General features: G+C 38.5%; 1 protein-coding gene across 2 annotated transcripts in view; it reads right to left on the bottom strand.

Moving 5' to 3' along the window:
* The window catches only part of MLLT10 (MLLT10 histone lysine methyltransferase DOT1L cofactor), a 135,867-nt gene that overhangs the window by 9,769 nt on the left and 112,756 nt on the right, over positions 1 to 13,342 (bottom strand). For both annotated transcript variants that reach the window (XM_084279699.1, XM_084279700.1), the window contains exons 12-14: positions 7,787 to 7,904; positions 6,363 to 6,435; positions 1,762 to 1,916 (exon numbers count right to left, since the gene is read on the bottom strand). In XM_084279699.1, the coding sequence (XP_084135825.1) occupies positions 1,762 to 1,916; positions 6,363 to 6,435; positions 7,787 to 7,904 (346 nt within the window). The remainder of the gene's footprint in view (positions 1 to 1,761; positions 1,917 to 6,362; positions 6,436 to 7,786; positions 7,905 to 13,342) is intronic.

The raw sequence follows: 13,342 nt of genomic DNA, 5'->3' as shown, positions 1-13,342 counted from the left end.
AAATTATTACTGACAGATTACAGAAATTTGACTTTAAGTGGAAAAGTTTAGCATCCATTTTATGTAATTTTAAGTGCAGAAAAAAGTAGGTGGCGTGTGACAGTAATTATGCAGTGTGTCTACACCTGGCTTAAATACAGATTAAGTCACAGCATCAGGGCTGACATTCGTTTTAAGCAAACAGCAGTACATTAATAACTTATCCCCAAAACAGAATATAAAAATAGTATTATTTTAGAAGCACAGCTGGGGAAAATCCATTTCAGCTGCAGCATTAGAAATTTTAAACATTATCAGAATAGGAGGGGTTTGACAAGCCCACACTCAAAGCTAACACCACAGCCAAACCGACGTTTCTGTAAAAACACGCACCCTTCTGAAAACGGGTTTTTCCTGCTTCAGCGCCCTGAACGGTGAATCACAAACTTAGAGAAAAGCTGAAAGCCCTCACCCTGGCACCCGAGGTTGAAGCCACCGTGGCACCTTGCTGTGAGCAGGCGCTTGCCCTGCCGAGCGGCGATCTCCAGATGCCCCAGCAGGGAGCACTGTCTGAGCACCGCAGTTACGCCCCTTTCCTTCCTCCCTTCCTTCCTCCCCTCTCCCTTCCTTCCTCCCTTCCCTCCTGCCTGCGCGGAAAAACGGCACCAGGTCAGGAGCGGGGCTGATGTTCTCCCCAGTGCGGTTTTCCCAGTCTGGGTTTGGTGTCAGACCTCGCACTGGAGTGGGATTGTAAAGCCACAGGGATAGCCTTTTTTTCCCTTTTTTTTTTTTAAATTCTAAATTGTATTTGTTTAACATGACCTCTGGGCCTACTACAGACATAAGTCTACTGGTATAGGCACATCTGGTCATTTCCCAAGGATTTAGCTTTTATCCCTCCTCTTCAAGAACATACAAAGGAACCCTCAGTGAGCCCAAATGAGATGCAGTAAGACTTAGCTAAACCTGTCCTCCAGCTATCATGTTTAAAGGATTATCCCTGCATGAATTTCCTCACAATTAGCATTTTTGTCGGGATACCATTCATAAAAATACCAACTAGATACCACTTTACGCTACCAACGAGAAGAATAACATGCTCAATAAAATACAGCACAAGCCCTAACCAAGTATTAAAAAAAAAATACATTAAATCTCTTCAATCCTTGTCTTAGATCTCTGTGTTCAACAGTATAACAGTATCAGAGTGATCTGCTCATCACTTCTGCTTTTAACAGATCTATCCCTGGACCCCCCCACTCTACTGAGCGTAACTGGAGAAAATAAAGATTTCCTTGCTTTGAGAATTTCACAAACAATGCAAAGCATAACCAAGATACAAAAACCCAGCAGGACACCTGTCTAACATCTAAATATATTTTTAGAACATCAACAGAAGAGACAATTTACAATTAAAAAATTAAAAAGAAAACAATACAAAATTATTAAGCCAATTTGTTTCACACAATATAAAGCAAACAGGACACTGTGCCACACTGCTTACTGCAGTGGATCTAACAGTCCAGGATTCGCTTCCAAACTCTGCAATGGACCAGCTGGATCTGCAAGTCACTTCCTCTTGCATGGCAACTTCCCCATCCAAAAAAATGGAGATAATTACAGAGAACTCTTGTAGTCTACTGAAGCCACAAACTGAGGAGCTGAAGGACTACGTTACATGCTACAGGTGTATTTCTATTCACAGCAGAAATTAAGGGTTTTTTAAAGATTCTTGGAGTAACAGTTACCAAAAGCAGTAATGACCAGAACACGAGTACTTACTGTCACTAGGGGTGCCTTGCTCTAGTAAGAACTGCTGGCCTTCACTCCATTGCCTCTCCAGAAGCTGTTCTATGCTGGCTGCTACTGGGGGCAGATTCTCCCCACAACTGTTCCCTGATTGATCATAGCGAATCGGCAAGCTGCTTACAGGGGATCTGTTGAGAATAGCACAGTTTAAAGAAAAGGATGGAAGGAAATGTATTAGTAAAAGGCTGTAGAACTTTCTTATATCACCCCTTAACACCTACCCATCTTACAATTCCAAGACTATGTTAATTCATCAGATCCCTAAGAACTCCTGGTTCTCACTGCCCGGGCTTTAATAAAAGAAAGACTTAGTATTCTGCAGCGTGAGAATTTACACTGAGAAAGCATAGAACCTCTTCTTGCAGACAGACTCACGTAATACCCTAAGTGACAAACAGCACTGCATTAAACTGTACAAGACTCCCTGCTGCAGCAGGAAATCACTGTGTATGGATACACCCAGCACAGGGATTCAAAAAAAAAGAATGAAAAAAAAATAATCTTCAAACCTATCCCAGAGAAAACTGGGAAAATAAACCCCATGTACTGAAATCAGCACAGGCACAGTTCTTCCCCACAGAAAGGCCATATGCAATTCCACAGCCAAAATTGTTTTAAAAGAATCACGGAAAACCAGATTGTTGAGGGACTACGTGAAAATATTATTTCACAAGGGATGCAATGAAAGTTCAAGTTAGCCTCTGCCTGTCCCGTGCACACTACTTCCTTTCTTACTCCTGATCACACACAGTTGAAAGAACAGTCCCTTTGCCACATGTTTTTTCTCTGAAAATGAAATATTCAGCACACAGCCACTACAAAAGCTGGGTACCCCTCAGGTCCTATGAGAAGGCAGCTTCTGCACTGGATGGGGCAAATTTAACGTGTGAGGAAAAAAACCAGGTACTTGGTGTATTTCTGACGTGGGATTCTGGCTTTGTTTGTTTGCTTTGTTGTTGGGGTTTTTTTTTAAGTCACCTCCAGTAAGCTCAGATTCACAATTTTATGTATTAGTTACTAGTGTAAGCAATAACTATTGGTGCCATCACAGGATCACAGCTGTACTGTTCTACATGTAGTGCGAACTTAACAACAAGACCACCACAGTCCCACTATGGGACAACACAGAGGGCTCAGGAAATCAGTGTGTTAATTATGATTAGCGTAATAAGCAGTGGTCACAGCACATTAGCTACCTAATGACTGTCAAGCATTTTGTAGGCACCAGAGCAAAGCAATTTTTACGAGAAAAGGTTTTAAGTAGGTGACTTAAGAGCTCTGTAAGTATTTATAAATAATTCCTCCTTTGCATACAGGATGAAAGAAGAAAAACACTTGTTAAAACAAAAAGCCCTCCTGAATGGGTAACCAAGGTAGTGGTTTTTGACAAGAGATGAAAACTCAACAGCATTTAACAGTTCAGCACAGATGTGGCAAAAGGAGCTTTAAAACTAGTTGTTTACACGATGTGCTGAAGTGATAAGAAGGTTTATGCAGAAACATTCTGAACAAACGTATTACACTCCAAACACAAAAAAAAACCCGCACCTTAAAAAAAACGCAAACAAAACAAAACCCAAACCAAACAAAACCCCCAACTAAAACCAGAAATAAAATACAGAAAGTCACCGCTCAACCCCCCAGCCACTTCTTTCTCTGTATGCATGCTTTTGAAGGGCGCATAACACTCCTCTAACAGACTGAGGCATTTGAATTATAAATCACCAACAGAATTCTTGTTGGGCTTAGGACTGTTTCCTGTCAGTTCCACAAAGGTAGACACAAAGCAACGCAGGACTGTGTAACCTCTGCAATCCTTCACTGGAAGCCTGTGCACAAGGACTCACCACAAAAAACAATAAAAATAATCTCGATTTCCCCGTATCACATCATGAGTCAATCCCCCTCTCAGAGCTGAGCCCCTGCCTACCATCCATTAGACATGACACGGTTTCTACACACTAGGGTTGCACCCTTATTCCAAATAGTACTTGATCATACTTTCCAACAGGATTGTGAGTGTGGTGTATGCACAGGTCTGATGCTATCACTGAGATGGGAATCTCACATGTTGTGTGTTGTACCTTGCTTACTTTCACAACTGTTCTCTGTTTAAATTTGGAGTACAGTTGTTCATACTCTTGTAGAATGAACTGGAAGCAATACTGCACCGATACAAGCACACATCCACGTTTCAGTGCAGATGCTACAAAATGCATTTTTAAATCTATGATTAAGTATGGGGTAAAAAAAGTTTAAGTGCTACCCTGGGAAAAGCAGCAATTCCTTTGCAAAATGGAAACAGCTCACATATACCTGGTATATTTATATTTCTCGTATATATTAAAATTTTAAATATGACAGATTAAACATCAAACACTGTGGTTATACAGGGGTACAAAGATATAACACAACAACGTGAATTTGAAATGACCATACAGCTCACAAGTCACATATGTCTTCTAAGAGCTGCAGTCAGCTGCGTCAGCAGCAAACAACTGTTTTTATTTTAAGCAGCTACTTGAAAATTACATGGTGCTTTTGGAGCAGTGTGTTATTTACAAATATCATGGGCTTCAAAGGGAAGAGAGGCACAACTCACAGAAAAATTGTTTTAACAGATAAAGCACGTAACTTTGAGAGTTGCAAAGTTTTTGGATAGCATGTTTTTGCAGTCAGCTTTTTATTCACTACAAGCCATATTTTAAGTAATCAGAGTTACTTATTTAACTAGAAATGGTGGGGAATTCCCTATGCATTTTAGGAACATCAACATACGTGGGATCTTTCTTATTGTACATACCAGGACTGGAATGTGCTGACTACTGAACTTAATTGAACAGGTTAAGTTTTCTAAATCTTTTTCAATGCTATATATGTCAGGATAAGTTTTTCCATCTTTCAATTTTGGAGCTACAGCAGTGATTTCCCTCCTCCCCCTCGCCTCACCACGCTCTCTTTTTTTTTGGCTTGTTTTTGAACAACTCTGCGGCCCAAAGCAAAAGCTCTCTGCTCTCTGGGAAGTGAGGCAGCTCCCGTACGCTGACAGCAGCTCTGCAGCCACAGACCGAGGTGGCCTTTGTATCCTACAATTCTCCTTCGTCATCCCCATCAAAACCAGCTGAAATTTTACCACGTTGTAAGCACCAGGCTATACATACTCTGAACATACACTCCGTAGAAGCACAGTATTTAAGAAGCTTACTTCCCAAATATTCTACCTGAACACAGCCACGGCCTACCGCAAAGCCTACAAAGGCCAGGCCTTGCATATTAACTAAGGCGGCATTAACACCTGCAATGACCACAACGCATATGTGTAAGACAGCTACTTAACATATAACCACAAGGTCTGGAGTTTCACAATTGTTGAGCGTTTCCCCTTGCAAAATTTTCTTCACTTACTTGTCTGTATACATACAGACATGCACCTTATTTACATGAAGATTTGTATGCTAACGTAAATATGGGTATTTATACTGATGACACAATCTAACCCAAATTGTAAAGTCTGTATTTATTGTTTTAGAACCAACACCTATTGGAAAGCTCAAAAGCCACTTCATGACTATGTAAAACCACCTAAGTGTTATGATGGATATTCTCACACCATTCAGCAAGAAGTCTTTTGATTAATTAAGGAATATAATACAAGATCAACAGCACCAGGCATGGACATTAGATTACCTAAATTGGAGATATTTATTACAAATTACTCCAATAAACACATGCTGTAGTAATCAACTTCATTGTTACAATGTTGTATTTGTGTAACTACCATTTCTGAGCTATCCAAAAATCCTTTAAGATGAAGTCCCCACAGTCAATCCTCAAGTTAATAAAAAAAAGCCTTAATAACACTATAAAAATCTAAATCACATGGAACTGAGTACAGAAAAGACTTTTAAAAACAAAGATCCACGTTAAAACACGGAAAATATTACCAGAGTATGTGAAAAACAATACTGAAATTTTAACAGCAAGTATTTTAAAGCAAAATAACGTATTACAATTCCAGCAGAATTCTTATGTCAAACGTGTACTGGAGGTGAACTGCAGCAGAACAAAAAAAGTACTTTGCTTTTTCCCATAGGGAATTGTTGCATATTTTGAAGTGGTGAGAGAAAGGGAAGAAAATACTTGTAAGCAATTTTTACTGATATTTAACTTATCAGATCATCTTATTTCTGTGATGGTCATAGTCATTAAGTCTACAGGACTTTGGAATTTTTGCAAATATGACTAGAAGTAGATTATGGTAACAAATCTGAGCAGATAAATAGTACATGTGGATTAAATGATAGATGAATCCCTCAAAAGCAAGTCTCCGTGTCTTAAGTAAAGTCCTTCATTTGTAAACCTAATTTCAGTTGATGCAAAAGTAAATTTTGGCACATTTTTAGCTATCTGTACTTTTTATTTTAAGATAGATATGTCTATATAAAAATTAAGGTATGTTTGCATGCACATACAGGCTTTTAAAACACTTCTGTATTGCTAGCAAAAAGACGGCGAAGTTTTCAAATTTTAAAACATTTCCTCTGGCTGCACTCTGCAATGTAAATAACGCTTACCGTGGTGAGAGACTTCCTCTGGGTGAGCCTCCTCTGCCAACAAGGCTGCGGCTATTATCTCCGAGATCTTGATCTGCAGTGTAAATATTTCACAGCTGATAAATCGACTCTTCTTAGGTAAGAGTTTCAAAGCTGATGTATATATTTTAAAAATACCTTAAATCTCAACTTCTAGCTGTAGTTACTTCTGAAGAGTGAATATATAACTAGTTTAAGACTGCTGAACTGTAGCATGTAAGGTGTTGTCCTTACACATTTCTGAGGCTGTACCAGGCCATGGATTATGTTCACTTCTTTCATTCCTTTCAGTTTTACAGCACAGAAGCGTGGTTTGCATTTGCAGTACCCTCCCCTCAGCCACTTTTAATTTCTACGGTGAAAGTAATGAATCACAGCTGTGGACAGCTAATCTGTATGCTTATCACAGCAAATCCTGATGCTCTGTATTTTTTTAACACTTTGCATCCCAAAACAACTCATAAAACATAGAACGTAATAAACTTGCTGCTGCCCTCTAACAAGCACACCTTATTCTCAAAATGTACTGAAAACTTTATGAAAGCATATAATTCACTAATTCCTATTTATAAGCAGAAGCATAGGAAAGTCCCTTGCTAAAAAGGTAGTAAAACAAACAAAAAAGGCCTCATTAAATATACGAAAACGTTTTGCTTGGAAGGACTCAAAAGGGTTATTTTCCCTATGGCCTCTCAATAAAATAACCCTATCTGCCCCCTTCAAGGTTGCCCTCCCCCTATTCTGAGTCAAGCGACCTCCGACCTCTTGGAGGGCAAAGACATGACTGATCCATTCTTGGTAAACTGCTAAACTCATTCCCTTCCCCCAAACAGGCATGACTACTACGACATGTCAACAAATCCTTACGGAGGGAATGAAACAAAGCAAAGCCAGCGCTCATTAAAACTCCAGAGGAGAGGGAGCGGTACAAAACGCCGACCGGTAAATATTCACGGGATTATTAAATGCCGCACAAGTTCTCTAACGGGATCTCTTTCACACGAAGTTGTATGTAATGCAATTTCATGAATTATGCAAATAAAGGTTTAAACTATTCACGACAAAACCCAGAGCTGTGTTACTCTCCTTGCAAAGAGCTCCGAACTGAACACATCAATCACAGAAGTCACAGGAGACATTGTTGCATTCCTGCCTGCTGATGGCTCTGCTTAAACATTTACATTTCAGACACTAAAAAAAAGGGGGTGGGGGGGGGTGGGGAAGAGAGAAAACCCGCTCTGTTCTGCAGGACAACTGAGAATTTACTTCCAACGCCTACCACCACCTTTATACAGGCGTTTAATTATCAAACACTGAGCAGAGTTCAAAAATAAAATTTAACCATCTTTTTAAACATACTCGAGCCTGTACAGTCACACGTTGGTCACGAGCAGCGGGACACTTACCTGCTTGGCTGTTGTCAGACTGAGCTATGAGTGCTGCCACAGCTGAACTGGGATTCAGCCTATTGCCGTACATGTGGGACGGAGGCAGACTGAGAGAAGATCCAGGTAGGGTGTTTGCCTGCAAGAAACCAATTAAAACTTGAATCCTGTTTTTTACAATGGGGGAGAAATGCTAAATGTATTTTAAAGAAGTCTTCCTTTTTTTTTTGTAATAAACTGAATGTATTTAAAAGAAAAATATTTTCCATTTGTAAATGCAGAAATGGAATTGCGGCACTTTGACAATTTATCAAGTTTCAAAGTGTGTTCTACTTGTCAACGACAAGATCTGTTAGTAAAAAAACCTTCTGATTAAAAAAACCCGACCACAGCAAATACTAAAAATACCTAAATTGCATTTTAAAGCCACCACAGTGCAGCAGGGTGGGTAGACATCCTTGCATTCCCAAAGTATGCACTCAATGTGGGGACTTAGTAGCATGGCGACCATGTGGTTATCCCACTAATTATTTAATCTTATTAAACCATTTACAAAATAAGGGCAGGTAGACAACAGATGTCTCACAAATGCTTGGGTTCCTTACATCACAAGCCGGCTGTGGAGGTCAAAAGGTCCAACTTTCAGCTCTATAGTTTAACCACACCGAGCCATATTTCCTTTGCTCAGCTCCGTCATTAGTAAAACCTGCACACTATTTTGTTACTTCCTATTTTGATAGACTTGGAAGCCTGGTGTTTTTTTGTTTTGTTTTGTTTTTATTTTAAAGAACGCAAACAGCCATTACAAGTATGTTTTCTATACAATAGGGGGCTCGGGGAATCACAGCTTTGCCCTGACCCCATATAAGGAACTGTATTTTTGGCAGTTGGCCAGCTCTACTTATTGAAGAGCTCCCAAAGTTTGTGTTCATTCATGTTGCTAACCACAATTCTGAAGGTCTCTGCTGGGACTTGTGCCAAACAAGCGAAAATGAACCCTTAAACAGATGAGGCTAAGGAGGCTGGCCAAAATCTTGCATAATCCAACGCAATAAAAATACCTTCTTCCTTGGCTGCTTATGTCTTTTCCCTTTCGAAGAAAAGATTTGTGTCAAATGCTGAGTTGCAGAGACAGGCAATCAAAGGAAAAAAGGCAGGGCTGCTTATTAAAAAGGCATTTTCCTACCTGATTAAAAAAAACTGCTTCAGAACAAAGACAAGACTGCGAGGGGGGGGGAATCAAAGATACACAACCTGTGTGATGATCACTGGTTTTAAAATGAATCTTTTAGGAAAATGTAAACACCCTTTCCCAAGGAAACTTTTTTTGAGAAACGGAAAAAGGGGAACAGTAAGGAACTCAATTTGTGGGACATTTTGACATGTATAACTGCACACGAGAGACAGGGAAACATACTGGTTATTACAGCAAAATATTAAGAGTATAAACTATGTCTCTGGAAAGAATCACACACTACCATTAAGTTTTGGCTTTGAGCCAACATATTAAACTTGATGAATGGACTTTTATGAATTCACACAACTGTTTTCAATGATGCTTTATTTACTATATACTGGTGAGAAATTGTGCCTGATACTTGCATTCCTCTACTGTCACACTGCTAGAAAAAGCCACAAGTAATTACTTAGAATGATCAGGGTTTTTCACTTTTCAGTCTCTAAGTATGTACAAGATTGCTAGATGTGGATTCAAATATGGCTGTTTGTTTGGGTTTGTTTGGGGTTTTTTTAAAGAATTGCATAACTTTAGTAGAATTAATCTGATTATTTATGTATCTTCAGAATAATGCACACATTTCCAACTACCCAGGTGTAACAGCTTCCAGAAATACAGTACACATTAGTACCATGTCACTTATCGATGAAGGCAGCAATACTGCACAGCTTCTGCTACTTTCCTTAATAAACACCTATAGTGTGAGTCCAACTCAACTATTATTGGTCACTACCAACCTTCAGCTGCTTTCTTCTCAAAACCAAAATAAATTTCAAAAACAATGTAATATTTTTGGTCAAATCCTTTCACCGACAAAACCTTAGTGAATGTATTCTTTGCTTCCATATCTAAGAGACAAGACTAGCAAAATAGAAATCTAATTTCAATAACTTTGTTTGAGATTATGAATTCTACTAATACAGTCTGTGCTTTTTTTAAAAAACAACCAACCAACCAATCCTACAAATACCTGGTCTTCTTTCAGTTTATATTTAGAATATTTCCATAAAAGATTTCTTGTAATTCTACTATACTGCTCATGTTTTTACACAGAATCTGCCATACTTTCACTCTGTGTAATTCAATGCAAGGCTGCTTAAAACTGTGCAATAGCAACTAACCATTAATTTATGATGGCAGGGCAGCTATAATCAGTGAGGAGAATACAAGTTTATTTGACTGAAACATGCCCAAATAGCTTTAAGAACTTTCTAAAAGTATGTAAGTATCTTGAAAGGAGTTGCTGAAGTCTGCTGAGTAACCATCACATCACAAAACAAAAGACATCAAAGGAATTAAACAATGTTTGCTAAGTGGGTTGATAAAACAGATCAAAAGACTTAGCATGATTTAAACAATACCTAAGAACTTGAGTTTTTTCACAAGTGGTGGTTCATCCTAAACTTAACCCGTTTATACTTCAATAATAGGAAAGGTGTCCTACAACAAGTTGGAGCTACAGTAGTTCTACTGCCATTATGTATCCTGTGCAACTCTCTAAGGAAGAAAGTCGCATTAATAATACTGTCCAAGCAAGATGGAGGCAAAGAAAAAACTTTTTAAATACTTTTTTTTTTAAATTGACAAGAATAACGATTTGTGAAGCTTTATTATGTATGTGACGACTTCATCTGACAGGGAAGTAGAAGAGGTGGAGTGCTACGTTATTTAAAGGTGAAATAGGAGCTCCATGTTTCACTCTCAGTCGAAACAAGCTGTAGCAAGCATTTATTAAAATGCACAATCATCCTGTCAATACATATTAAGGTCACAGAACTGAAACATGTTCTAAAATGCAGAACTTTTAAAGCTGTAGTATTCTTTGTTTCAACCGATTCCATTTGAACAGTCAACACAATACATGATCAAAATATATGAACTAATAAAATAAGAGACTGCTAAGTATTTCTTACCAAAAGGCAGCAAATTTTCCTGAAAAGACTTTAGCAGAAGGATTTAAGTCCATCCAGAGGTATATAATACACTGCTTTCATTTATGGCATGTTCAATAAATCAGTAAAGCAATACGCAGCAGAGCAGCACAGAAGGAAGATACACTGTAATTCACAGAATGCCCGAGTGCAATAAGAATAAATGATTGATATTTGATTGATGCTTAAAAACACTTCCTCTGCAGCAAGAAAGTGCAAGTATATTCTTATAATTAAAGAACTAGACTTGCAAGTTCACTACATTTAACTTGTATATATGATATTCAAAATCAAGTTGTATTTGGTTTGCAACACTTCAAAATGGTATTTTACTGTAACAGCATGACAATGCAGTTTCCCAAGTTGACAACTATTTGAATTCATAGCCGGACATTTATTTACATATCCAGGAAAACTAGTTTCTTCATTTTAAAAGTTACGTGTCCTTTAAGCAAAAAAAACCCCGAAACACCCCCCCCCCCCCCAAAAAAAAAATCTCAAAAAAAAACCACTACAACCACAACCAAACCACAAAGGGCAGAAAAATGAGACAATACTTTGGTGTATACAATTAGATTAGGTCACAAAAATTTGAGAACCTTTGAGCAGGCCTATTCCCCTGTTCCTTTCAAGTTTTATGCTATGAAATATTTTCTGATAACAGGCCTCATTTCTGTCTCAGCTCCACACCAGTAAGGTTTTAATACTCAGCGTGTGATGAGAGATGAAACCAAGTGTGAACAACTTTCGGGTCCCATGAGTAGGCTGACTGTTGAAGCTGTCAGGTTCAATTGCATCATTCCACATTATTCAATGCCCCAAACTGCTCCCTAATTGTTAGGGGCTTAACATATTCAAAACCATTGTTTAGCCTAATGCTGAAATGCCTACAGTTGAGTTTCCATAAAGAAAGGGGAGGGATTTAATTGTAGTTAAACCATCACTGAACTCTCCTCCTTTCATGATAGGACAACAAGGATGGCCGGAACAACCAATTCCAAGTCGGCTTCTTAATCAGTTTATATCCAATCGACATCCCATCCCTTCCCCCACCCTACCCCCACCCCCGCTTTAAAAATAGCTTTGCATTATATTATGATGATTCTTTACAATTAGTGACAGATCACGTAATTGCCTACTTCAGCCAATATCTGTCAACAGTAATTTCAAAGGATATTTTGTTTAAAATAAAAACATATCGTTGCTCCTGTCCTGTCTATATCCCCTGAAGTGCAAGTACCAGATTAATGTGGTTGAGGTCATAACATTTACCAATCATACTAGGCTCTTCATGACAGCATGATGCTGTGATAGAGACTGCAAAACTACCCTTTGTTGCTACTAACAGGACGTAAAGAAATCAAGAGCACTGGGTAGCACCAACAACCAGTTCTTACAATCAATGGCTACCTAAGAGAGTACCAAAAAAATTATGTTGATGATGTTCAAAGCTAAATTTTCTGAGCTACACTTTTCAGAAGATGTTACTAACACTTCCCACACAACTGTCTAACTTCATGGAAAATGGAAGGAAACTGGAACACTAGACCAAATATTAACATGAGCTTACTTCATCTAGAGATCACCTCAAACATGTATTTTGGTCAATGGCAAGCGGCATATTTCTGAACAATGCACTACTGAAAAAACCTGCATTGCTTAGAGATTCATAATGATAAAATGGTAATATACATCTATAAAAATTGCTTTTCTTGAGAAGTTAAAAGAACTATCAAGTGATAGCAGCAAAAACAACCTGGCTTTACGTTTCCTGGCTTAACTTGGAGAAGTGAAGAAAAGTTATTTTATCCCTGGAATTTTTAAGGCCAGTTACAGTACGGGGAGCATGTAACAGCTGGCTGTTCTTGGGTACTGAGTGCAGTGAGGAAATTGTGCTATTGCTTCCTTTTCTTCATTTGATACCTCTGGTATCATCTTTATCTTCATTCAGGAGATGTGGAGGAACCACTGCTGCATGTCACCACTTGCCTTCTATGAATTCTGTTCACCTGGGATGGTAACACACACCCACATACAAATGGGTGCTCAGGCTGCAGTTAACTGCACCAAATTTCTAGGAAACCCAAGAGGAACTTCTGCACATCAGCAGCCTTCTCACGCATCACTTGCTGCAACACAACTCCTCAGTATTTTCACCACAAATACAGAATTTGCTTAGAAAACTTATCTAGACCTTGTTTCCAATGATCCTTAATAAAATACTGTTTCCACATTTCTTCTGAAAGCCATCATGTGACTTTTCAAAACAACCAGTTCAACACAAAATATTAAAATGCAGCACGATGAACACTATTTATATATTTTAACTAACCGGGTAATTTCATTTAAACCTTTTTAACTTGTATTTTGGCTTTCAGAGTTGTTAGTTGAACGTAATTTTTACAAATT

This window comes from Gallinula chloropus (genome assembly GCF_964237585.1).
Source record: "Gallinula chloropus genome assembly, chromosome: 2".
NCBI classification, from domain to species: domain Eukaryota; kingdom Metazoa; phylum Chordata; class Aves; order Gruiformes; family Rallidae; genus Gallinula; species Gallinula chloropus.
This window is presented reverse-complemented; position numbering and strand designations above follow the sequence as displayed.